We start from the raw sequence: 27908 nt of genomic DNA, 5'->3' as shown, positions 1-27908 counted from the left end.
ATTTGAATAATTTACAGTTTAAATATCACAATAAAGAAAATATAAAGAAGAAACTTTCTTGTTAAAGTGAACAGTTTTTTTTGTGTGTATTTCCAGTTCATGCCTTTTGATTCTTGACACACAGTTGTTATGAGGTTTGTGAGTATGGGTGTCCGTGTTCGGAGGACTGCTGAAACCGCCGAACCAAAAACAGAACATAAGTCCCATCCCACTCATCCACCAACCCATCATGATTATGAAAACATGAAGAACAAGTTTATGAATGAGCTGAAACATCTTCATAGTGAGTACTTGCCACCTCTACATTAGCATAAAATCATGGGGGTTAGTGGGAAATAAATTATCTGTAATAAAGGCAAACTAATGGAGTGTGCGACTCTTGTAATGTGTTACCAAGTTATATTGTATTGACCTGTGCATTTTATAAACAGGTTTATTAGATAGTTAGGTCCTCAAAGATTTCCCAAAAATGCACTTAACTGCATGGATCACAAGTTAGTTTATATAGAATGACTTGTGATTGTAGCACATGCATTTAGTGTAATTATGTTCACTTGGTGTGCAGGTGGTAATATTAAAGGAACAGTATGTAGGATTGTGGCCAAAGCTGGTACTGCAATCACACAACTGTTGGCCAATACACAACATTACAACATAAACATCAGTTGAGGGCTCCACTTTTTAAATGACAAAATCCTGTCCGGACTACTGTTGTCAGTGATATAAGTATTTGAAATGAAAATTATTTCTTAAAGGACAAGTTGGGTATTTTACACTTAAAGCCCTGTTTTCAGATTGTTTATGATGAAATAGAACGGTTTTGACTGAAATTTCGACATATGCGACTGCCACGAGAATTTTTGGGTGTTTGTGTTTCACCTCCCACCTGTACAATAGGTTTAATGGTGCACTGGAACAATCCATCCTAAAATGCATTAAACTTTCGTTTAGAAAGACGTGAAACTCACCGAGTGGTCAGGGGTGTTCACTGATATGCTCACACAAAAATCGCTCCAAAAGACGCATTCCAACAGGTTTTATCGTAGTTTTTACCAACTCCATTGACTTGTATTAGATGTACTGTGAGGTACGGTATTACTCCGCGTCGGGAACGTTGTTTCTATTCTTGCAATTGGCAAAGGCGGATTAGCGCCACCACCTGTGCTGGAGTGTTTATTATTCAAGCTCTCAGCGGAAGAATGTACGGGTGTGAGGCGTTTGGAAAAATAGGTCCACAAGTTTACAACGAATGCTAAAACAGCTGTTGGAAAGCATCTTTTGCAGCGATTTTTGTGTAAGCATATCAGTGAACACCCCTAACCACTCGGTGAGTTTCACGTCTTTGTGAACGAAAGTTTAATGCATTTTAGGAAGGATTGTTCCAGTGCACCATTAAACCCATTGTAGAGGTGGGAGGTGAAACACAAACACGCGAAAATTCTCAGGGCAGCCGCAAATGTCGAAATTTCAGTCAAAACCGTTCTATTTCATCATAAACAATCTGAAACTCTTTCGGCAATACTGAAAATAAAAGACAAGAATTTCCAGATTTCCGCAATACCACTATTATCCACCAGTTATTATTCCACAACTTATACAAACTGGAAGTAGCGCCTCACATGAAAGAGAAAGAAGTCCGTGTATGTTTTAAAGATCTGGGCTCGTATTCATAAAGAATCTTAATGCAAAGAGTAGCTCCTAGTGACACAATTCTAAGAAAATTATTATGTTTCCTATCTAATATGTTAAGTTTGACATTAACATCACTTGGCTAATAATAGATCCTATACTTACAAGCAACAGGGTCTGTTCTTTCATTTGATATATTGTTTGTTTATATATTTAAAGAAGAACATTTTCTGGAAGGCATTAAACTTGAAAATCGTGAAAAATGCTGCCGCTGGCTGGCAACTTTTTTTAAATGCTGGCGGGGAAAGAGTTAATGTCTAGTGACATATCAGGGACATTTTATGAATAATTATATGAATTTCTTACATACTGTCCCTCTAATAATAAACAACTTATTATATATTTTAATAATTTTTCATGCAATGTAAAATCATACATTTTATAGTTAAGACTCATCCTATGTCATAGTTAAGACTGTGCAATGTCTTTTGCATTACGGGAACAGTTTATGTATGAAAATGAATTTCTATATGTGCAGACAAAATGTTTACTGTATATTTATTTTACCAGCACTATTTTATACACTGTTTTATGCATATTTATATTAAGCAAAACCATTGGTCAATTTGAACCTTATTATTTATTTATTATTAGAATAAATAAAAGTATGATCAAAACAATACAAATGCAATAAGTCCGTTGTCCAGTAGGTGACCTCATCACTCCGTTGCCTTCGATGTACTTGGGGATTTACAATCATAGATATAGATAATAAAGCCTAGATGTCTCATCCGCGCTGCTGGCCAATACAGGTCGATGTTAGAGGCTCTGTCGTAAGACATCTAGCCTTTATTATGGCCATGTACGCTCTATTACTAATTAAAAATTCTGTCATCATTATTTCGACCTCATGTTGTTCTGTATGAGTTTCTTCAATCTGTTGAATATAAAATAAAATATTTTGATCAATGATGTTAAGTACATGGTTAACAGCACCCTTCGACTATCAAATAGTATTTGTTTTTAATACTATGGAAGTCAACTGTGTGGTAACCATCATTTATCAAATATCTTCTTTAAAGCAACACTATGTAGTTTTTTTTTACCTTTAAATAATGTCTCTAAAATTATTTCAGTGATAGAACAACTTTTAACTGGACAAATTGTACTGTTGCTGCAACCTGAGCAGCCTCCTAGCTGCTACAAGCACACTCTGAAAGTGGCGGTGGAGGGTAGGAAACACAGCCCCACCCCTCCCCCTGCCTGCAGAAGAGTGTCTGATACCAGGCACTGTTGGGCTTTTCAACCACATGGGGGAGCTGTAAGTCATTTTTACATGGAAACTACATAGTGTTGCTTTAAGTGAGTATTGCCTCTGTTTTGTGTATTTGTTTACATGGAGATCATGACCAGCTCTTTACTCTCTATAGTGCCAGTGTGGGCTGTAAGTGCCATAGTGCTGGTCGTTCTAGCCCTCGTGGTTTGCTTTACATACTGCATGTTCAGGAAATGCTTTGGCAAGAAGAAGAAATCCAAGAAAGCTCGGGAGAGGAAGAGAGCAGGGCGAAGAAGAACAGAAGGGACCATAGGAGAAGTTGAAGGAGAACGAAAGGTAGAGGGTCACAATAACAAATTTAGTAGTTTATTGATATATTACATATGTGTAATTAAAGCACATGTATCTTTGCAGGAGGAAGGAGAGAAAAAAGAGGGATCAGAGGAAAAAGAGCATCAAGAGAACTTTGGAAAACTGGAATTTTCTTTGGATTACAACTTCACTGATGCTCAGGCACGTCCATGATGTATTTATATATACAGTATATTTGTTTGGGTTAGAAAAATTTTTTGTTACATAAAATGACATCCTAACCCAAACCTCAATTCGAAACCCAACTCCAAGCGACTATGGTTTAAAAATAGACAAAAACATGGAGAAGACTATATTTTAAATAACATCCTAAAGCAAATCCCAAATCTAACCCCAAACCAAGCGACAATGGTTTAAAAAAATTGAAAAACCAATACATAAAATGACACGAAAAACATGTGCCGTATTAAGTGAACGGGAAAGAACTGGCGTATCATATGCATGCAAAATTGGAATTTGGCCTATGTACTGTATTGCATCACTTTTCACACCGCATGCTATTTATACACACTTCATGAGAATGGGTCAAATCAAATCTGTTGCCTGTTATAATGCTCAATTAAACCATTTCAGATCATTAAACAAAACCATTGTTATTTTGTGGTAACCATGGTTTTACTACAGTAACCACGTTTTTTCTTTGTTGTTGTTTCTTAAGGGATGATATATCAATATTGCATTTAGCCATACCCTGAGACTACTTATTAGTATTTGTATCCAAATAGTTTATAGTATATAAAACACATCTGTTTTGTATGTTGTTTGGTTAACAGCTGATAGTTGGAGTTCTGCAGGCCCAAGATCTTGCTGCTATGGACATTGGTGGCACATCTGATCCATATGTGAAAGTTTATCTGCTCCCTGACAAGAAGAAGAAGTTTGAGACCAAAGTCCAGCGCAAAAACCTCTGCCCTGTGTTCAACGAGACTTTTATTTTCAAGGTTTCTTAATCACATATATTTTTACATATATAATAGTGTTTGTATGGGATCAAAATTTTAAATATGACTAATTTTATGATAGTTTTACTGACAATTTTCAAGTTTCAAGATTAGCCGATTTTTCCTCTTTGTTTGGGGGGGGGGGGTGAAAAAAACATGAGGGTTAATAAATACTGACATTTTTGAAAAAATATTGTTTAAGCACCTGTATGATGTAGTATTTGAAATGGCTTTGTTTATTGTTGTTAGGTTTGCCAACCTAACCTGTTTAAGACATCTTAGAGCAATGCTTATAGTCAGTACAACACTGCATTATACAGTATCTGGCATCTTTAACTCCATTGTCTCGTCATTTATATGTTGGGTGTAATAGATTCCCTATGCTGAACTGGGTGGTAAAACTCTAGTGCTCCAGGTGTTCGATTTTGACCGGTTTGGTAAACACGATGTGATTGGCCAGATAAAAATCCCCATGAACAGTGTCGATCTCGCACAGCCGCTTCACGAATGGAGAGATCTCGAAAATGGAGAAAAGGAGGAGGTCTCGTCTATATATATTTTTTAAACATATTTTGTGTACTTCACTTATATTTATTTGTCCAGCATCTGTAATTTAAATTTCCATTCACATTTCTTCCCAACCTTCTTTTTGTTTTTGTTTTTTGCCAGGAGAAACTTGGTGATGTGTGTATTTCTTTGCGTTATGTGCCCACTGCTGGCAAACTCACAGTCAACATAATGGAGGCCAAAAATCTCAAGAAAATGGATGTCGGAGGTTTATCAGGTACAATCCATGAGAAAAAAATCAACAGACAAGCACCTTTGTGCATAATCATTTATCATGTTTACTAACAGTAACAGTGTCAATTTAACAATGATAGTATAGTTAATTAATTTAGTTACTCTTGCTTATAGTAGCAGATAATGTAACAATGTAATAATTTTCTATTTCTTGAATAATTCTGATACCCCTATCAGATCCCTATGTGAAGATTGTATTACAGCATAATGGAAAGCGTTTAAAGAAAAAGAAAACTACAGTTAAGAAGAACACATTAAACCCATACTTCAATGAGAGCTTTAGCTTTGAGGTCCCATTTGAACAGATTCAGGTGATTCATGCAATTTGTCTTGGGTTACACTTTATTTTAAGGTGCTCTTTCTACAGTGTACTACTATACATTTACATTAAGTACTGGGTAATATTAATCAACAACATTAAGGTAGATGCATGTAGTTATGCATGATTTACTCTTATTACTAGGAAGTGCAAATAACTTTGGTAGAAAAAACACTGTAAAATAAAGTGTAACCCAGTCTTGCTTCTAACAATTCAATATGCACAAATGAGTAATTTATTGAGCACCAAAATTAATTAAATAAAATATTTTTTTTCTGTCCTAATTCAGAAAGTCCAACTTCTCATCACTGTGTATGACTACGACAAGCTGGGCAGCAATGACCCCATTGGCAAAACCTTAATTGGTTACGGTGCAACAGGTGTTGGATTACGCCACTGGTCAGAAATGCTGGCTAATCCCAGGCGTCCAGTAGCCCAGTGGCACGTACTCCAGCCAGAAGAAGAGGTGGATGCTGCTTTAAAGGCACCACATCGCTAACCATTGCCATGATGACAAGTAGCTCATATTCCCTATATTCAGGGCCGACCATAAAACATCCACTCACTGTCTAACTTTAAAAGAGTGGCACTGATAATCATTGTATACTGTACATCGGCTCACTTACCATGATTAATGGTCTTTGTGTTTCATCTTAGTAGTTTATATCTTCTTTCAAAGTAGTTTTATGTTTATGTGTACAAACATTTCTTTGAGTATTTCTAAGTGCATGTTTTTTATGTTTGGAGGTAATTTAGTTTAACTTTTTCTTCCAATGTCGAAGTTACCCTGTGTTTGAAGTAGCGACACATATAAACCAAATGCTGGTATTGTTTCTTTCTTCTGGACTCATTATTACACAATATGCTATAGAAAGGTTAAATATCAGGTTGTTATTTGTACTGTAACATTAGCCCAGGTAACAAAAAATATATTTCTTCGACTGTACAACAGAAAAATGAAAATGTTTATTATTTCCCTGTTAAAATGATTTCACTTCATTTGTTAAAACCTTAATATGAAGAAAAGTTATATCCATGTGTGTCCAAAAAATGTAGTTGTCACTCGTTAAGTGTAAGCAGAATGGTTTATTAACACATTAGTGGTTAAGAAATGTGACATTACAAGAGAAGTATTCGTATGCTTCAGCTACACAAGCAAAAGTATAAAATAACAAATGTAAGATTTTTATGGTGAAGTTGAACCTTTACAGGCCTATGAAGCAATGACTAAAATAATACAATCTGAGCAATGAAGAGAAAGCATTTCAGAAACATCTGATGAATGTTTGTGCTCTACAGTATGTAATAGCAGTGAATTATATATATTTAAGTCAAGATCAGGAGTTTCTTTTGGCAATAGCTGTCATGCAATTCATAATTATTTTGTTTCTTTTGTGTTTTTATTCTATAACTGACAGGGCAAATGCTCACCAGTCATTGGTCCATTACAACACTACAACACACATCCACTAGGGGACGTACAAATGTTACACAAACAGTAGTTGGGTTAAGAGCTTTGTTGCCTTTTGCTGAACTTTTGCAAAGTGAAGCAAGCCTGCATTGCTTTCCTATACCTAATTTATGAGAATACTTTCTTTTACTTATCAATATTCTTTGTAAATGCAAATAATTCTTTGCAAATTATGAGTATAAATCAAGTGTAAATTTCTTTTTTACATTCATTTGCAGATGTAAAACCTTAGATTTTTTTCACCATTTGTGTAGTTTGTTACATTGAGAACAAATGAAAGAATTCAGTGTAAAGGTTTGACAGTGACAGCCTGTTTTAAAATAATTCAACATTATTCATTAAATCATAGGATATATAAAAGATATATAAAAGTTATCACTTAAATGCAAGATTTCAGATTCTTTTATCTCCATTGTCTATGTTAAGTGAAGTGACTTTTTACTAGCTTTTTATGTGACTCTTGTGTATCTTTATAATGTAAATAAAGAGAAAGAATCTTCTAGCATAACAGAACAATCTGAAATTATGAAATAATTTCATCAAGCTTTCTCATATTTATATATGCAAAATCATTTCTTTATTCGGGCCAGCTAGCACAATAATGATCACATTGATCATCGGCCCTGTTTTTCATCTTATTGGTCAACATACATACTTGTCACCATAGGGGATGACTACTAGGAAACATTTACAAACATAAGTAAGTCACTTGGACTACACTGTAAAAAAAATATTTGTTGGTTCAACTTAAAAAGTAACTTACCAGGTTGCCTTAAAATTGTAGGTAGATTTGATTAAAATATTAGTTGACTCCAAAAAAAAATGTGTGTAAAAATGAAACTAAACTAGTGATTTTGAGTTGAAATAACTAAGGCATCCAGGTAACTTCTTTTTTTTTTACAGTGTTGTAGGGTAAATCTCAATCCAATAGACGTTAACTGAATGGAATCATCTTAAACTTTGCTGCCAGAAAAGATGGAAATTCACACACATGTTTTGTCACACACAAACCGACACGTTCATGTCAACCTTTTATATCTTCAGTATACACATTTAAGGCACCTACACACTAGAGTATCTAATGATAAAGTGGGAATGAAATGGAAACATGAAAAATCCAAGGGACTGCAAAAGTGAGGCACCATTATGCAATTTAAAGTTGACAAAATGTTAAGGATGAAGTGTGTGATTATTCAATGTGGAAATATTTTCTCCTATCCCTGCTTAATATGCCAATATGACTATATAGGCAACAATTCATGGGTGAATTAGCCCAAGACAGTGTATTGTTTGTTTGACCATCTCCACCAACACTGACTCAACCAATGATGTGAGTTTGAAAAACTTTTTCACCAAACTGATTTAAAAAAATAGCATTTGGTGACACTATAATAGCTAAAAAATGAAACACTTGAGTCACAGAGAGACAGGTTCAGTTGTGTTTTTGGAAATCCAATTCGCTGTAATCCTATTTGATTTTAAACTGAACCCTTTTTTTAAGTCCTCAGACCAGATCTCATGCCTTTTATAAATAAAATGTTCCATCAAAGCTTTCTCTAGTGTGTAAGCACCCTAAAGCACAGATACACATGCAGACAATGTTTTCTCTAATCACTGTCTCTATCGTGGTCTTGTTCCACCAACACCAGATCAGAGTCATCTCCCCTCTTTAGCAGTGCCCGCATCTCATGGCTTTCCTCTGTTGCCTCGTCGTCGTCCTCCTCCATCTCTCCACCTTCCATCTCCATCTCTTCATCTTCTCCCTCCATCACTGCATTCTCCACCTCCTCTGCATCCCCACCGACCTCCACCATTTCGGTTCCTTGGATTTCCACTTCTCCCTCGCGGATCTTCTTCACGTGAAAGGTGAAGGGTGGGACCTTGTAGACGGCCGTCTTGGAGCGGGCGTAGATGATGTGGTCTGGAGTGAAAGACTTTACCACCCTCTTCTGCGAGGACTCAAGCTTTTTTTTGCGCTCCGGATTCACTGCCATGCGAGTGCTGAGTTTGCCCATCTTTTTCTCTATGTTGTGACGTGTTTTCTCCAGGTTCTCTCGGGTCTTCTGTTTGGTCTTCTCCAGGTTCTCCTTGGTTTTCTGCTTGGTTTTTTCCAAATTCTCTTTGGTCTTCATACGGGTCTTTTCCAAGTTTTCTTTGGTCTTCTGCTTGGTCTTCTCGTAGTTCTCCTTGGTCTTTTGTTTGGTTTTCTCCATCTTGTCCCTGGAGAAAGCGGTTTTGATGGTTTGGACACGTTGTAGGCTGCTACGTTTGATGCGTTCTGCTCGTGTCTCCTCAATGGTCTCCTCAATCTCTGCCTCTTCTTCATCAGAGGACAGGTCCAAATTGACTTTCTCTTTGTCCTCTCCTGCTTCTTCTGCGGCTGCTTTGCCTTCCAGCTCCCCCTCTCCCTCTACGTGCTCTGGAAACTTCATAGACTTGGCTACATTCACTTTTGAAGGTATTTTCACCTCATCCTGTGGAAATTCACCAAAATAATCATGTAAGTCATAGAAATAAAGGTACACACATACAATCAATGGTTGTAAAAGATCTTATCATATGTCACAGAGCATAGCTGACAGCTAAAAACCAAGTGGCTAATTTGATCCTCTTTTCACTTCTAGCAATCATCCACAACACTTTAGCATTGTGTTGGTGAATTTTGAATAGGCAAGTACTACTCACACAATTGTATCTTCCCATGGGCAGGGAGAAATTCATAAAGCTCTTTTGCCACAAGCATGTAGCAGAGCTCCAAACCAGCAGGCAAAATATAAAACAATTAATGTCCTGTCTTTATTTAGCTTATTTAATAGCTCTATTGTTCAGCATCCGTGCCGTTGAAGGTGGTGACCTTACACACATCAACAAATGCACACCCACATGCTGAGTTTTCAACATGATCATTACAACAGAATGCTTTTAATTTTAACATAAGGCCACTAACAGCATTTCTACTATCGTTGTAGATAGAGGTAGACGGGTCATTCTACTAAAAGGGTGTCACTCCAATTCTTTTTTGGTCTGTTTTGATTTCAAAACAAGCATTTCATTATTATTGTATGTAGATTTATGTGGTTTCTATTTCAGTACAGTTTCAGAGATTATGTCCTGAGGCTATATTTAGTCCTGCTACCTGTTACCATACCACAAAATACTTCTCAAAATTACCATCCTATTGGAGGTAAAATCATCTAATAATTTGCTTTTATTTATTATTTTCAGGAAAGATATAATATTATTTTGAATATACATAAAAATATGGACTGTAGAACAAAGGTAGTCACACTGTTATCCAGATGTCTCAGAATATGAGCATATATGATGATAATAGCATCATATATGCTCATATTCTGAAAGCATTGTTATATTTTAATATACAGTATTATAGTTTACATTAATTAATATTTTGACTATAAAATTAAAATCTTAAATGTATTTAGAATGCTTTTTAATAACATAAAAAATACTATTCATTAAATAAAATAAATTACTATTAATTTAGAGTTTGCCACCTGAAGAACATGCAAGATAGTCAGAGCTGTTCTTCTGTTCCTCAACAGCACTCAGTTTGTTTTCTTTCTTTTGTTTTTTCCATTCTTTCATCGCCCTTCCCTTCCAACCTGTTTCCCACCCAGCGTCCTGCCCGACCCTCATTCTCTACATTCCACACAGGGAAGCCCCCCGGACCTGCAGTTCACTCTGTTCCTACTGCACAATGCTTGGACTTGTTAGAGTTTGAGGAGGAGGGATTTTCCATTACTGTGATAATGAATCATTGCGGTTTACCCCATATTTGGGGTCTACTAATATTTGCAGACGAATCTAACGAACACAAGAATGTCTTTCCTTGGTTTGTTTTCATCAACTGTAACAAGCAGGACAAATGATTCACACTAGGAGACCAACAAACAACAAACATCACTATGCATGTGATCCTCCATTAATTGTGATGAAACTTAGATGTTTCATACCCCCAGCTATATAACAACAGTAGTGTCAGACTGAGAGACAATGTTTTGATTCATACTTGTTTGTAGTCCTACACTGTCATTTGTTCACAGACCTTTTTTGTGTTATTTTATGACTCCTGATTTATGTAAAATCACGAGTTTAGTGTGTGTTATTAAAAATGAGAGGTATCAGAATGTTACAGTACAACTGATAAGACCAAAGGAAGTATATCTCTTAAGTCAGATTATATGCTGAAACAAAATATTAAAGAGCCAGTAAGATGCCCATTACTGTCCTATCACTGTTTATAAGTCACGGACAACAAGTTTAAATGCATGCAAGGTCAAAAAACACTGTAATTTTCTCAAAATATATTTATGTGGTACTGCACACAGGCCGAATGCTTCATAACATAAAAGAACCACAAGATCAATTCAAAAACTATGCAAACCAGGCGAATTGATGTTGTGACATCACAATTGAGGTGCATTCTGGGCTGCGTTCCAGTTCGTTTTTTTATGACCTTTCCTTGTTCACTCGGATGTACGTCTTTGCTTACGTCCAAGTGCCCACTACTGGTGGAACACTTCAAGTGAGTTCAAATGGAACGCCCTAACTTACAGGTGTGAACTACTTTCCTCTCCATCATTTAAAGTGTTAAGTAAACTTCCCTAGCCCAAGTCTATGGCAGCGTTTCCCAATCCTGGTCCTTGAGTACCCCCTCCCAGAAAGTTTTAGATGACTCCTTATTTAAAAACCTAGATTCAACTCATCAGCTTGTTAGGGAGACCTGTTAACCATTCTGAAAGGAGGCTGATGAGTTCAATCAGGTGTTTTAAATAAGGAGACTTCTAAAACTTTCTGGGAGGGGGTACTTACCTGCTGAAAAAAAACAGCATACCAGCAAGACCAGCATATGTTGTGTTTTGGTGTTGGTATGCTGGTGACCACCAGCTAAACCAGCATCAAACCAGCATAGACCAGCATAATTCCCATGCTGGTTTGATGCTGTATTTTTCAGCAGCGTTGAGGACCAGGATTGGGAAGGACTGGTCTATGGAGCAGTCTGAAGTGAATACCTCTCAGTCAAAATCGAGGGAATGAAGGTCTGTCCATATAAGTTCCCTTGTCCACTTCAACTTGGTGGCAGGGATTCCCCTAAGGGGAAGTGCTTAGGGAAGATTGCAAGTGCGCGTGGATTGGAACGTACCCAGGGAGAACATGCAAACTCCACACAAGAAAATCCACCTGACCTAGCCACAGCTCCATCCTGGGCCCTTCTTGCTGTGAGGCAACATTGCTACCCACTGTGCCACCCCTTATTAATGTTGTCAATGTCAATGTTTTTGCGGGCCATCTTATATCTTCTGTTTCTGTGATTCTGTTAAACCAGGTGGTTTGTAGATAGCTTAAAGTTGTTATTTCAGCAGGGATGCTTCTTTACCTTATTTATCAAATTCCTTATTTCTAATACCTTTTAAAAATGCTGTAAGCAGACTAGCAATAGAGTTTTGAATGTTTTGGTGGTATTTCAATTTATCAAAGCAATTAAGGCTCAGGAGTGAAAAGGTTGCTGATTTTAGGCAAGAAAATGTTTAAAGGTAGCTGTAATGGAAGAAGCGTAAGATGGAAAACATGTTAGAGGAAATCAGGCAGTCACCTTGGTGGGCCGACATCCCAAAGTGCCTCTCTCAAGTTAATGTTGTATTGTTCTGCTGTGGAGAGAGGAAGGCAAACACACACTCCACCATAAGGAATGACTGGAAAATTTGAGTAAATGTGTGTGTGTGAATGTGAACGATAAGAGTTACGTTTCATATTCCCAAGAAAAATTTCCTTTGAACTTGTCCTCTTTTGTCTCAATACCCCAAAAGCCATAGGAAAAACAGTATATGCTCCTTATTATTGTTTGTGTGGTACCTGTATTTACTGAAGTTCTCTTCCACTGAAAGTTTGTGTTAAATGTGTGTTATGCATGTAAAGTGTATGCACACTGGGAACTACATTTAGTTTCTTCCAACTACACTCTACACTTTAGAAAGGATGTGTTAATTTTTGATCTTTTTGTGTTAGCTTTTAACACATTATGTATAATTTTGACATATCATGTGTCATTTTGTGTTGATTTTGTATTAAAATAAAACAGAAGTTGTGTTAAAAGTAACACAAAATGTGTTGTTTCAATAATAACACAGTGATGGGTGGATTCTGGGGCAACGCATTTAGTGTGTTGTCCCAGAATCAACACTAATGTGTTCTTTTTAACACATCCGTTCTAAGAGTGTAGATTGAATACATGGATGTGTCTGTAATGACTGATGTTAAAAACAATCAAAAGATGCATTTTATGTGCCAAATTAAGAAAAACCATAAAACATGAAATACACATGCACATAAACACATCTAAGCGTGTTTTGATGACAAAGTCCTTAATTTAATAAAACACATTCCTTATTTCTCTATAATAATCTGTTGTTTAAAAATCAGATGAGATGAGATCAGATGGAACAAGAAATAAACACATTAGAGAAAAGAGGAGGAGATCAAGATCAAGTAGAAAAGAGAAAGTATGTAGAGTTTGTAGAGTATGACGAATGGAAATGAGAAAACATTAGACATAAAATGATGAAAGGCGTGAAACAAATGAGAAGAGTTATAAAATATTAAAACAGATTAAACTAAATAAGAAGAGGAGGGAACTGACAATAGACAATAAAGAACAGAAGAGATAAGAAAAGACTAAACCAGAAAAATACAAGATTGAACCAGAAATAAATCTCATCCACCACCACCTCCCATTTACAATTCAATTGAATTCATATGTGCTTTATTGGGATGCCATTTTCCCCTGAAACTTTTTTTGTATGTGTGTATGTATTAAAACACATGCACACACACACCAACACTCAAATGAGTAGCTTTCAGAGAGTACAGACCACATCATAAAGAGTTTTACTTTTCCATTAGCAAACAGAAACCAGGAGAGCCGATGGCTAAAGAGATTGAGATTGAGAACATGAACAGAAGAGTTGTGTGTTAGTTAATGCGCATTTTGCGTATTTGTGTCAGTCACAGTAATAAATGTGAATTTGTAAACAACAAGAGCTCTGTTGAATTGGCTATCAGACAGTTTGTTGTTTGGTTTAGTGTCTCTGGTGTTTGGACTGATCTGTCAGATGCTGAAATCAGCTGGCTTGTGGCCCCGCTGGTCAGCAGAAATTCCCTTTCCTTTACCTATTTACAGTATCTGTCTTGTTTTCCTCTCTTCACTTCATAGATAGGAATGCTTTTCTTTGGATACCATAACCTAACGTCAAAAAGTAAAAAAGCTGAATCTGAAACAGTTTGCCACATCAGCAGAGTGATAAATGAAAACGGTGTAGTATGTGGACATGTGTGTGTGTGTGTGTGTGTGTGTGTGTGTGTGTGTGTGTGTGTTGGATATTTCCACTGCCTCACAGAAGCGTCTCTCTCATTCACATGTGAAGAGCTTATTCACATCTGTCTGCCTCTGACCGGGCTCGTCACCATGGCAATGAGGGAATCCCGTCCTCATAACACGGTCTGCTCCACCTTTCCGTTCAAACCCAGTCACCCCACCCATCATCACAGGGTCGAAGCAGAGCGAAAATGAGTGGGTGTGGGGTGTTTTCCCATGAATACTGCATGTGTGGAGGGGAATCCTCAGGACAACCTCATCATGGCAGGAAAAGGAAATGTGAAATACCAGGACTAAGAGTGCCGACGTGTGCATGTGAATGTATGTGTACTGCATAAATGAACTAGATTCTCTCATAAACATTCAAAATACACATGTAGACACAAAAGCAATATATTACATTAAAATAGTATCTAATGAAAGAACCAAGAAACATGACTACTGTATGGGAACAGAGGTTCAAACACTGCTTATCTAGTTACAAAAGCCTTTGACCACCCTTTAACTTTGTGGAGTGGATATGAAGGTAAAGTATTTTACAAAGGTTTTCATATGTATGTTTTATACAGTGGTGCTACTCCTCCCTTATTATAATGCAGGAACGAATGAGAGATAAATAGGGAAAATGTTTGTGTGGACACAAACAATGAGACTATTCTTTTCAGCTGTTCTTTAGCACAGTTATTTTCTGCCTTAATGTTTCAGAGAGAGAGAGAGAGAGAGAGAGGGAGGGAGAGAGGGGGAGAGAGAGATTTTACTATATAAAGTGATGGTATGCTGGCTTTCCCTTCAGGGAATAATGTTTAATGAATCAGAGCTGCTGTTGAGATGTCTGAAAGCTGAAAGTCTGTTCCACATTCACTTCTTACAACATCAAATGAAACAGTTTGATGCCACAAAACACCACTTTGTGTTTCCATGGTAACCACCAAGACATCTGTGACAACTGTGTCCACAGCAGTTTCGTTCCTTCAAGAACCCTTAAAGATTCATGTCCACGTGTAAACTTTAATGTAACATTTCTGCCTAAAGATGCTGCTTTAACAGTTGGCATGAAACATCTGGAACACACAAAGCAGTTCTTTATTTCCATATTCATCAGCACACTGTTCAAAAATGTTTCCTAAAGCTTTGGCACAAGTACACAATTCATGCATTTGTTGCCATATTGTGCTTCATCAGCAAAGCTGTCCGTTGCCAGTCTGTGGTGGGCTGTAAACACGTTCACCACAGTATTTAGTTTGATATTCTGAGCATGCGTCCCACCATCATACTGCTGTGCCCACTGATTTAGAGTGCTGCCCAACAGCACAATCATGGTTGCCATGGTGCTGGTGAGTTACTCTTTCCAATAACAATGAAGGAGAGAGAGGTTTATGTTTACACAGAGATTTATGACTGTGTGGAATACAACGCATCCTCTCCATACGCCTGTACTCGCATGACAAAAACACTCATTCAGACTTCTGCTGTTATTTTAATGTAGTATGCATGACACACAGGTATGTTATAGGTTAGTGTACCTCTTAAAATGATTGTCATCTTTAAGAGCATTTCACATATAGTGCACATTAAATGTACACCAGCTGCAGTGGATCACAGTGCTTTTGTTATTCACTATGTACTGTGGGTGGACTACTTTAGGATTGATGTGGTTTCAGATCTCCTGTTTTTTTACACCACAACTCCTTAAGAACGCACAGGGTTGGAGCACACTAATCTCTATATAACTTTGACAACGAAATACTGTGGCTTCACATCACACAAATCAATCAAACCACTTATGAAACGTACAAGCAGATTAAGCAAACGTCCATGTTCCTTGTTTATAACAGTACATCAGCAAAGTTCAGGAATGACTCCTGTATTTCATACACCCTAAAAAAGATAATGTAGAAAATGAAATCCTACAATGTCTGTGGTTGTCACTTTTACAACTTTGCATGTAGGGTGCACATTTCCAAAATTAAGACTTAAACCCCAAGGCTTAGGGCTATGCACAATTTTTCAATCATACATGGGAACATTTTTATGCGGTTTTGCTGCTTGTTTACACAAACGCAAACATTCGAAGATAGGTTTCAAAGTGCAAATGATGCCTTGTTTTCTCTGTATAAACAACTTAACGTGAATCCATGATAACAGTGACGTCAAGCAGGTGTTAATTTAGTCTACAGGCATGTATGAGTTTAACCAAAACACACAGCACTGTGTTTGTGCTACTCAGGATACTGAGTTTATTAACGCTTCGTCAAAAAAGTTTACACATTTGGCCGCTTTATAGTCCAGGGTCACTTGTAGTAATAAACCTCAATAAATCTCATCATTGGTCTAAATAAAACTTTGCTTTTGCTTTCTTGATTGTTTGTATTAATCACTCTGTAGAGAATGTTTATGTGCAAAGGCTTGTAATGCTACTTTACAAAGTAAAATTTACCAACTACTAGCACACATACTATAATGCATTTTTACCCTGCTGAAAAAACAGCATAGACCAGCATCATTCCCATGCTGGTTTGGGGCTGGTTTAGTTGGTGGTCACCAGCATGACCTTGTGATGGTATGTTGATGACCACCAGCTAAACCAGCACCAAACCAGCATGGACCAGCATGGGAATTATGCTGGTGGTCACCAGCAAACCAGCACCAAAACACAACATGCTAGTCTTGCTGATATGCTGTATTTTCAGCAGGGTAGTTGCTTTTGGCTATCCATCTAAACACAGATATTGGTTATCATGTGAATGTGAAATTTTTAAAAAACTTTTTACCACATCATTGTCATGCAAATATAGGTTGAGGAGTGATAAACTTAAGCTGCTACAATAGTCGCTGTCCATTTACCTCCATCACAGCTAATCTTCTCAAATCATACACAACAAACTGCTGCTTCTTTGGAGGGTTTGCTGGCCAAGCACCTTCTTCTTCGGGTTGTTTTACTGCTGCTGTGGATTACATGCATGGATACTGCCTACTAGCAGTCTGCATGTGTTTAAAGCAGAAGATGATGCAGAAGTATGAAGGAAATTTGACGCCTAGCCTACGGCGCCAAACTAGAAGTTACGCAGAACTATAATGAGCTCTTTAATATCCACTTTCTGTCACTTTCTTCATTTTTACTATTGTACTGTATATACAAAAGGGGAGTTAATTTTCTGAAGGTTAATGTTAACTTTATTTAGGCCCACTGTTACCATGATGTTTATTTTTCATTTTAGAAATGAAACCATTGTAATACAGAGATTTTAAAAATAGTGTAGCTTTCCAAGTAACATGCTTATTTTTTGTAAAAAGCAGCACAGAGTAACAAATGTTTCTAGTGTTTTATTTAGTGTTAATGTATAGAGTATGTACAGGTGATGTCTGTGTTTTTAAGATGTAATTGAGGTGGTGATGGCGCAGTGGATAAGACACTCGCCTTTGGTGTGAGAGACCCGGGTTCAAATTCACTGTGACACACCATTGTGTCCCTGAGCAAAACACTTAACCCATAGTTGCTCCAGAGGCGTGCGACCTCTGACAGATATAGCAATTGTAAGTACACTTTGGATAAAAGTGTCAGTTAAATGAATAAGTGAGTAATTTGCCCTTTTAAATATCTTTCATGCTGTAGCTACAAGTGCAGTTGTCTTTCTATTGAAACAAGAAATAATTGTGAGACGTTCCCTTTTCTAATTAGCCAAAATAGGTGAATTTGGGTCAGTTGGGAATGTTTTTGACTGTCATCCCAATGTCAAGTGTCTCAATTTACACAAATCCATCCAATAACTGGGAGTCGAGAATAAGGAGGAAAACATCTGGAGGGTAGCAGATCGAGAACAAGCCTGATAATGAATCTGCCAAACTGCAGAGAAACATGGGCCAAAGGATAGTGCTTAGCACATGCCAACCGGAGTCATGCTGGTAATCTGCTATGACTCATGCCAACCTGAAGATTAACTGTACAGAAACAACTCAAAAAGACACACAGCACATGCCCATGCCAGACATAAATAAAGCCATCCAATCTACTGTTCCCTTAAAAACATTAGGCTTTCTGGTCTGTGTGTGTATGGTTTAGATCAATTACACAAAATAACCTAAACTCATCTGTGAGTCCTCTCGCCTTCATCACCAAACAACTATGCAGCAGGGACTATTTATAGCAAGCAGCGCTTTCCTTCCTTTCTTACACACTTGTGCGTGTTTGTTAGACGTTTAGAGCCCAGATGTCTCTTTGTTCACCCTGCAAGCTACTTGCTGTCTTTTTTACAAACATTATTTTCTAGTTCTTTCATTTTCCTGATCTCTTATGTAATTCCTCCTCTTCTGCCAGTGGAGAAAGCCTGTATTCTGGAATAGCTTCCAAAGGGATGCAAGACAAATAGGCTTTTCTAAATGACGTAGACATCTGGAGTATTTATGTGACTTTGCCATATAAGGCTTACCAGTGTGAAAGACAGATAAAATCCATTAGTTATCTACTTCACTATGTATGTAGGAAAAATTCATTACATACGTGATACAGTTATACAGTTTCAAAAGATAAATTAAAGCTTTCGAAAGGTGGACATAATCCAGATGTTTTCTTGACTAGGGATAATTCACATATATCCCTCTTGTTTGAAATGTCCAATCTTAGGGGCAAAGAAATGTCTCCATCTAAAACCTCTGCTCCATATCTAGGCTCAAACATTTTTGCAATGCTCAGAGGTTGCAGAATATAAGGAAAGCCCCACAGTGCCGGTCCTAGATGCTGGGGGGCCCTAAGCAAAGCTTTGTGAGGGGCCCTCTGTCAGTGCATTCAGACCCTTATAGCATAGCACACATACATCTCGGAGACGTCTATTTGATGTCTGCGTTTACATCTGCAAGATGTCTTATTTAAATTGTTTTCTCATCTGCAATACGTCTGTGAGACGTCTCCTAAAAGATGTCATATAGACATATTGAAGATGTCTGCAAGACGTTTTTGATTTAGAATGTATGTAAAGCAGCTCTTTTCCTTTATAAGATGTTTTTACACACCAGATGTATTCCAGATCTCCAGATCTTTACCAGACATCTCACAGACGTACCTGTGCTATCTGGGTAAAACCCAGTCAATGTTGCTGTTAGTTAGTTGTTAACTAACCACATAGTGTATTATCTTATAGCTGTATAATATTCCCATATGCACATTACTTTGAAACCCTGACTGATAAACTTGCTGATTATAACATGAAACATGTATTTGCTGATAAGTTGTTTTGATTTAAAATGTGTTGTGAGAAGCACTAAAAAATTAACCTGATCTAAATGAATGTAATGAATCAAATTAAATTACATATAAATACATACTGTTAATACACAGGGGTTAAATTGGGATTTGTTATGTGGGGGGGGGGGGGGGCTCTGTGGGGAGGGGTACTTCGAGGGGTAACATGTTTAATACTGATGACAGCAAAGCCACTGGTGTGTTTCAATGACATTCTGGACCTCTGATAGGATTTGATAAGTTTCAGCTTTAAAAGAGCATTTCACCCGTAGAAACATTCATCTTTATTGAAAGTGTTATATTTGTAGTCAAAATGTAACATACATTTAGAATTTGGTGCCTATTTTACAGAGAAAAGGGGTGTTTGTAGTCTCATTCCCTCAACAAAGACATTGCACTTCCTTCTTTCAATGATGCAAAATGATGATTTTTACATCATTGAAAGAAGGATGTGCAACACTGAAATCTGTATTTCTCCAGTCTCAGCGGCAACTGAGGAAATGATGCATGACCATTCAAAAACATGACTGGAGTTCTAACTATACAAAGCTTAATGCAAATGGGTGAAGTGTCCCTTTAAAGCTGTCACAGAGGTTGACCCCAAATATTTTAAAAATAGTGTCTGATTTTAAATATTGCAAATCTATGAGTTTGACACCCTATATCCATTTGTTGCACATGTCATTATGCACAACTGATCAAACTTTAAAGGAAGTTAAAAGAATCAATCTCCTTGAATAATTCTAGGCATAAGATGCCCAAAAAGACTCAATTAACAAGATAAGGTACAACACACAGTACTGTATCAGCAACATGTCTTAGAAATTAGCCATATTTACATTATTTTATTATCTATACAATGAGTTATATCCAGTGTTATCCAGTTAACATACTGTTATTAAACGAGTGACATATACTTTAATCCTTTACAAATTTCAAGTCTTCTATTAAGTTTTCTCGACGTGGGCACCATTCTTACCTCTCTCTCTCTCTCTCTCTCTCTCTCTCTCTCTCTCTCTCTCTCTCTCTCTCTCTCTCTCTCTCTCTCTCTCTCGTCAAATTATCCTGCACGAGAGCGCGTTCTTGAAGTTCAAAGCAAAAAGCGCGTGTTTTCGCGGCAATTGCGTCACCCAATTCGCGTCATTTGAATCGCCCCATGCTAGGACGCGTGTCTTTACATTGACTTAATCTGCTCGCGCAAATCCTTTATCTTGTTCCCTTGCTTCACGTTTTTTTCCCTTTATTCTGCTCCAGACGGATAGCTTTGTCTTTGTTTTAAATCAATGGTGGGCATATAATATGCGCATCGTTACCAAATCACTCTTCTGCGTCATGCACGCGGCCGTTTCTAAATTTGAAGGCTGCAACCTCCGGATCATGTCGCATATGCGCGCTGCATACGTCATCAAGCCTGATTTATTTAAGTTAAATAAGCATTTCATTTGCAAGTCATAAGCATAATATAACAATTAACCATTAACTAAGAATAATAGTCAACATTATAATTGTTAATATTCTAAAATACGTTTTTATGATGCAGCCTACAAATGTGACCTCTGAAGGCTGCAGCCTTCGGATTGAGAAACTGCCTGCATGTTGTCCGAGTACATATCAGTGATTTAAGAAATCATTAAGTATTTTTAAAAACCCGCACAAATTCGGAAGTTTGCAAATTATTTAAATTAAAGCGTCTTGTTTTCATTAAACATAATAATAATTTTTCTTTGATATAATGGTTTTAAATAATTCTGAGATCAAGGGGGCCCTCTAGTGGTGCGGGGCCCTATGCAAATTGCGTACTTTGCGTATAGGAAAGACCGGCACTGAAGCCCCACATAGGCCAATATATATAAATTGCTAATTAATATTGAAACTTGTAAATGTAATGTAAAATCTCTCATTGACTTTCATACTAGATAAAATCAGCAAGAATAGTGCCTTCATAACATCTGCATGCTTTAATACATAGCAAACTGAATGGTGAAATGTGATCAATATGACTATAGTTTAGGGGTTAAAATAAGAGTAAAATACATTAACGAAATACAATGCATTTCATTGTTTGGTTTCGAGGAAATTTTATAACATTTTGTTTCCACTTGATGTTCATTGTGAAATATGGGTCCTGAAACAAAGCCAAGGTGAAAACAACTGCTATAAGAGATATGGATTTCAGTCAGTTGTTGGCACATCAATTATTGATTATAATAATTATCTGAACATAATGTTTATTTAGCATTAACACCTTTTATAAGCAGAAACAAACACAAATAACTAGCAGCCATCATTGTCTTCAAACATGAAATCAAGAGTCTGGGGTGAAGTTCAGGCCGACAGAGATTTGGAGACAGGGCGTATCAGTGTGTGAAAGGTGCTGGCAGGTTTATAAATGTGTGACATACTGGGAGAGTGTTACAGAGTGGTTGCAACAGAGAAGATGGGACGGGGAGTATAGAGTTGGATAAGAGATGAAGGGGGGTTGAAGGAGTGAAGATGCCTAAGTTATGAATCAGCATGGTAGCTACAGTATGTGCTCTACTTCGTTAAGACACCACACCCAACCACCCACCTCCACTCTTGCTCTCTATTCTGCTTTCACTAAAAGAAATAATAACTTCTATAATACAGTGTTATTTCCATGCCCAGAGGGCTCAAGAAACAACAAAATATGTTCCTGCATGGTAGTTTTCATTAGACTGTCAATAAGTATTTACCCATAAATGCTAAAGTATTACCTTAAGTTCTGCTATGAATTGCTAAAAATCCTTAAGAAAATTTGTGTGAGAACGTAATTGCAAAAAAGCACAGATGATATTGGAAATTTTATGGAGGTGACGTACTTACAGGGCACACGTTAAAGAACACAAACACAAATTTTAATCAAATTTTCATAATGATCAATGCAATCTTCCTGTCAGTGGTGCGTGTGGAGGGAGGAGACTGGAGATTTGGAGAGACGATCAAAACAATAAACTTTAATTGCAATAACACAAAGATGTGAACAGGTATGGAAACCATAGACTGTGAAAAAAGATGGACGTAGTGTCCGTGACATCATCCATAGGTTTCTGAAGATTGTTTTTTAAGCTAAAAGTAGACGGTGCCTGCCGTCGCCATCTTGCCTGTGCGTCACCACTCCATCACTCGCAGATATCCGAAAATGGGTAAAGAGGTGGGATGTGGGTGAAGCTGAGATGGTTGCTCGCTGAAACACCCCCCCCCCAGCTTGACTCTTGTGACAGCAGTGACTGTTAAACCGTCACTCAAGCCACGCTCTTAATTATGCAGAAGCTTAAGGCTTAATATAATTTAAAGGGATGAGTTACAAAACAATTCACCCCCTCACAGTTGTCATGAAGGGCAAAATTAGCTATATAGACGTAAAACACTCTTTGTAACAGGCTGTAAACACATTATTTTCTACTGTTAAGTTGGGCATTTTAACATGGAGGTCTATGGGAATCGACTCCCTTATGGAGCCAGCCGCTAGCGGCCAGTCGATGAATTGCAGTTTAAGTCACTTCCGTATTGGCTTCATCAGAATGATCAGAAGGTTGCCCCTTGATGGAAACACACCCTAAATATGACCGGAATGAACACTGGTGCAGCTGTGTTTGATTGGGGTTGGAGCTCAAATCTGCAGGAAGGTAGCCCTCCAGGAACAGGGTTGGGCACCCCTGATGTAGAGGGAGACAAACAGTGAATACGATGGTGATCTCTGCACCCAGACCCAAGGAGGTGCAGCCCACACTGGAAGCCAAGGAGGACAGACGACGTCCGTAGCCGATAGGCTGGAGATGGGAACACAAGGGATACTGAGGGCTGCCATGACGTGACGCAGGAGACTGGACCAAACATGAAACAGACGGCCCCCACATTTTCTTGGAAGAGATTATAGAGTTGTGTGCTGCCCAAACATATCCAATAGCCAGTGCCATTAAGGCTGGCACAAAGACCTTCTGAACCATATTGGAGCTGGACTGAGCACAGAGATGAGAGTGGAGCTAAGTCCGGGTAGAAGAGCAGGCTTATGGCTAAGTTCAGGAGACTGAGCAGGCACTCCACAGAGTCCATGAGAGTGAGCCTGCACCTCACAAGTTTCAGGAGTGAGCCACAAGGAGGACTGGAGATGGAGATGGGAGGAGTTCAGTGGCACATGTGGGATCAGTGATGACAGTCGCTGGTCCAAGGTGGACTGGAGCAGACTGGGAATGGGAAATGGAGTCAGCATCGTCCTCAGCTTCTGACATTGAGAATGGTGAGCCAAACAAAAATAGCACCGTGTCCAGGTATTGCACAAGGGGACATGTGGTAGAGCTCGTTGGTACCTTGTGGAACAGTTGTTTATCCAGTACACTCTAGAAGATTGGCTTCAGAGAGGCGTTGTTTAATGGCACCGCAGGCTTAACTTCTCCATATTGTCCTTAATCCGACGGCCATTTTGCAAACTGGAGAGAAGGCAATCAGCACGGTCCATTTTATAGAATTTTATTTTGGAGATTTTGAGAGCCGATCAAGACAATAAAGTTTAATTACAACAAAGAAGTAAGAAATAATGGCGCAAATAGCTGTACATTTTTGGTAAACTCCAACAAAGGCATGCAATAAGTTCAGTCGCAAAAACAACTGTGTCCACACCTTTTCAGTGCAAATTTCACTGCATGTTTTAAGTAAATCCTGACAATAGTTTTTAAAAGCAAAAGTTGTTGTGCGGGCGGAAGCTGTTAGTAAATCTGGCCATATATGTCTTAAATGATTTAAGGGTAGACATTAAAAAAACATTTTTTACAAACTCTCAATACTTTTTATCTCTGTGATTTTTATCTTATCAAGCCTTTTAACTCTTTGATCCATTTACCACCTATCACAGAAACACCATTTAATCATTTTCCTGTATGTTTAAAATCATGCACATGACGCAAATTATGCATCTTATTCTTGACAGGTGCCATTAAAACTTTTAAATAAATTTAATATAAATGTGAATGAATAATTGCATGTATGAGATTTAATTTATTTATCGTTTGTCTTGTTTAAACTAGTTTGAACATGTCTTGACTTATAGTCTTTAGGAAATGGTTTTCCACACAGATGTTTTGATTTCTTACAGATTAGCTAAAAAAAATCAAATCAATATTTTATGTCAATATGCTTACTTATGTGACGAGTACAGTAGCTGTTTAATAATATGATTATGTACATCCAGCCAGTTGTTATTGGAAATCAATCCTTCAGTCCTGATCACCCTGTCAGGATTTATTTTGCAAAACCAACCAGCTAGCTTTACATTATTCATGATCCCTTATGTAGTGCAGCAAACTAAAGCAAAAGTATAGCCTGAGTATTTTATTAATTTACATTATAGCTAGCTTACTGTAGCTTGCCAAAAAAACTTTCAAAACATTGCGTGACAGACCACTTAATGACAGTCCCTCCTGTGTCAAAACACAGTTTCCATAAAGAAGGGAGCAGTGACTTATTCTGTTCCCGAAGGAAAAGTACACAGCAGGGGGAGTCGAGGGGCGTCTTCTATCTCCCACAATTTCCCCCACACACATAAAACCACCCTCTCACTCACGAGTGTCTTTCTGTCATTTCACAAATTACAAAATATGGAAAGTTGGCCTACTGTGTTGAAGTATAAAAGGATTAGTTCACACTTTACTTTTTAGCCTTTTCCAGATTTTCAACACACCCTTAAAGCACAGAAAAATAGCAGAATTATGTAACTGCATGCCATTGACAATCATTTTTTTGTATTTTTTTGAGTTTAGTATTCAGAAAATAGCACGTATATCCAAAACATAAATGTGTGCCTACAAACGCTTCAAGCTATGATTTCATGTGGCGTTACACCAATACATAACATGTTACCACAAGTGCCACGGCACAAATTAGCATGAACTCTTTTATGATTATTTTAAGTTGTGCGTGTAAACATGTGTCTCTAGGCACTCTGACTAAATAAAAAACACTGCACCTATGAATTTAAGTTCTGTCAGATTGTTCTTCACATTGGAATTAGAAAGTTAAGTGGATTGTGCATTGCATTGTGGTTATAGTATTTAATGCATTGTGCTCTACACTGTATACATACTGCAACAACAAACTAGTATGTTAGTGTGATATTCCGGACATAACCCAACCCTTTCATTCTGATGAGGGCAGGAAGGATATTTGGAAGAGTAATTAGTGAATTTTTATGTGAACTCTGTGTTCTCTATGTGTGTGTGTCTGTTTGTGTGTGTGTGCGTGTGTGTGTGTACACATATGTGAACGTGTGTATGTACGTGTGTATGCACGCCCCTCTCTGACTCACTGTGTGGAAACTCTGAATGTTCTTGCACCACTGTGTAAAGCTGCAAGCTATTACACATCATATTATACAGCCAGAAAACCTCTAACTATATACAAACTGTCCAACTAACTCTTCAAACCCTTTTTCTACTTTTATCAGGCTTTCCCCTGCCTTTTCTCTTAGCTTACTCTCTATTCATGTTCTTCCATTCCCCCGTTCCCTAACAAACCACTCCCACCATTTTAAAATAGTCTCTGGATTTTGCTTGTGGTATTTTCCATCTCTGGGAAAAAGAAAACTTTCTCTACATTAAATCCAGCATGACTGCTGTGTTGAAGAGAGCAAACATGTAAAAACACATCAATTCATTTATACTGCAATCTTCAAACACAATCTTGCTTTTGAGGGCAGCAGGTAACCGTCTGAGCCCAGTGTATTAACAAACTACAGTTAAATCCTCACAATATAAGTCCATACGAGCATTACTTGAAATATAAGTGTTCAATGGGTGTGATGTGGAGATTCTTTTATAAACACACAGCTCACCTTTAATTTGTGTTACAATATTACATGAATGATAAATTATTTGTTCAATATTCTACAAGTCATAATTAAAACTGCTATCATATTGCATTAGATTGTGCCAGCACCTTTCTTAGATCAAAATGAACTTTTCTCAGACATTTTTGTAAAGACTTTGTGGTAACTGGCATTATGGTTATTTTGAGTGGTGAAGTTTGTTTTGTTCAGGTGTCCTAGAAGGATAATCAGAGATGTGTAGTGCATCAACCAGAAAACATAATTTTGCCTTCATTTGAGTATTCAGTATATAATTTCAACAAATTTCTTATGTTTTTGAATATTTTGATGTTTAATGCTGTGACATTTATGTGACTTCAGTGTCCAGTGGCCATTGTATATGTTAACTTTTAATAAGGGGAATATGTGTTCATTTTAATCTAAGGCCACACCCTACCAACAAAGATGTGATGTGAGTTGTGCTCTCTACTACTGTGCAAATTCTGCAACCATGAAACATAATATTGCTTTTGTAAGGAAACCATTTGAAGGAAACCTTTAGTGTTGAAACCAACACTAAAGCTTAAATTAACTGTATAGTGTTCAATGGGTGTGGTGCTGAGACTCCTTAAAGAAAAGGCAGCACACCTTTAGCTTGTGTGAAATGTCATATTTCACTGTTTTCATAGACTGTGCGCATCCTCTAGAGATCTCTGTATAAACTTTTATTTCTTATTATTTACCATATAGCGCTATAAAATATCCACATTATTTTAATGCTCAATACTCATACTGTAGGTCAAGTACATACAACATACAAGTTTTTAAACCATACTCGAAGCACTTGTGCACACACACCCCTCACCTGATATATCATGACTTTGAAGTTTCTTCTCTTCAGAAGTTCGTTTTCGTTGCTCTCCAGACGTTTGATCTGCCCGGCTTGCTTCTCCATGTTTCCTCGCACCGTCTTTACGTTCACGCTGACCTTACGCACCTTCTCCAGCATCTTGTTAACACTGTTGGCTGTGGTGGTGTGACTTTTGGAGAGTTTGGTGAGTTCTCCTTGGATGCCTGTCACTGACTTCTCCATTTCCACTTGACGGGCTTCTAGCCCGGCCTGTGTCTGCTGGATCTGGTCCACAGCCCCGATGATTTTATCTAGGAGGGCCAGGACCATCACTCCATTCATCTCCCCCTTCTCTCCATCACCTGTCTCTTCTGTCTTTGCACCGTCTTTAACTTTATTGTCGACGGCAGCCTCATCTTCATCCTCAGAAGCTGGGAGGTTGACTTCATCGTCTGAGATCTCTGTGAGGGATTTGTGCAGCTCAGGCACATCCAGGTGCAAACGGGCATCATCGACTACTTCCATTTCTAACAGCTTCAGGTTTGCGGTAAAGAGAAATAGATGTAAGAGTACAGTGGAAAGTTGTGCTGAGTGTGTCCTTACTTGCCTTTCTACTCTCAAGATTTCCCTCTGGAGTTCACCTAACTGATCCCTCCTCTATTACAGACACCACATTTGCCTCTCTCTCTCCGTCTCTCGAGTGAGTTTTGGGATCTGGTCAGGGCAGTGAAGGCAGGCAGTTGTGTAGGACCTCTACTGCATGAGTGTTGTGTTGTGAATGCCACACTTTCCTGTGAAACACT

General features: G+C 37.8%; 2 protein-coding genes across 2 annotated transcripts; one reads left to right on the top strand and one right to left on the bottom strand.

Annotated features, from left to right (window-relative positions):
* The first annotated feature begins 105 nt into the window (after positions 1-105).
* Positions 106-8167, top strand: syt5b (synaptotagmin Vb). Its single transcript, XM_065287966.2, has 8 exons — positions 106-283; positions 3060-3241; positions 3320-3418; positions 4051-4218; positions 4592-4759; positions 4888-5002; positions 5197-5330; positions 5628-8167. The coding sequence occupies exons 1-8, from the start codon at positions 130-132 to the stop codon at positions 5835-5837; spliced, it is 1230 nt and encodes a 409-aa protein (XP_065144038.1). The 5' UTR covers positions 106-129; the 3' UTR covers positions 5838-8167.
* cavin1b (caveolae associated protein 1b) lies at positions 6413-27908 on the bottom strand. The gene is made up of 2 exons (XM_065287965.2): positions 27121-27908; positions 6413-9283 (listed from the first exon to the last, which is right to left on the bottom strand). The coding sequence occupies exons 1-2, from the start codon at positions 27628-27630 to the stop codon at positions 8417-8419; spliced, it is 1377 nt and encodes a 458-aa protein (XP_065144037.1). The 5' UTR covers positions 27631-27908; the 3' UTR covers positions 6413-8416.

The sequence above is a fragment of the Paramisgurnus dabryanus genome, chromosome 22, assembly GCF_030506205.2.
Source record: "Paramisgurnus dabryanus chromosome 22, PD_genome_1.1, whole genome shotgun sequence".
Classification (NCBI taxonomy): Eukaryota; Metazoa; Chordata; class Actinopteri; order Cypriniformes; family Cobitidae; genus Paramisgurnus; species Paramisgurnus dabryanus.
This window is presented reverse-complemented; position numbering and strand designations above follow the sequence as displayed.

Excerpts from the sequence above, each read along its gene's own strand:
- cavin1b (XM_065287965.2), bottom strand. The coding sequence starts at position 27,630 with ATGGAAGTAGTCGATGATGCCCGTTTGCACCTGGATGTGCCTGAGCTG. Across the intron at positions 9,284-27,120 it reads TCAAAGTCATGATATATCAG|GATGAGGTGAAAATACCTTC; the intron begins GTGAGGGGTGTG and ends GAATTTCCACAG.
- syt5b (XM_065287966.2), top strand. The coding sequence starts at position 130 with ATGAGGTTTGTGAGTATGGGTGTCCGTGTTCGGAGGACTGCTGAAACC. Across the intron at positions 5,003-5,196 it reads GGATGTCGGAGGTTTATCAG|ATCCCTATGTGAAGATTGTA; the intron begins GTACAATCCATG and ends TACCCCTATCAG. Across the intron at positions 5,331-5,627 it reads TCCCATTTGAACAGATTCAG|AAAGTCCAACTTCTCATCAC; the intron begins GTGATTCATGCA and ends GTCCTAATTCAG.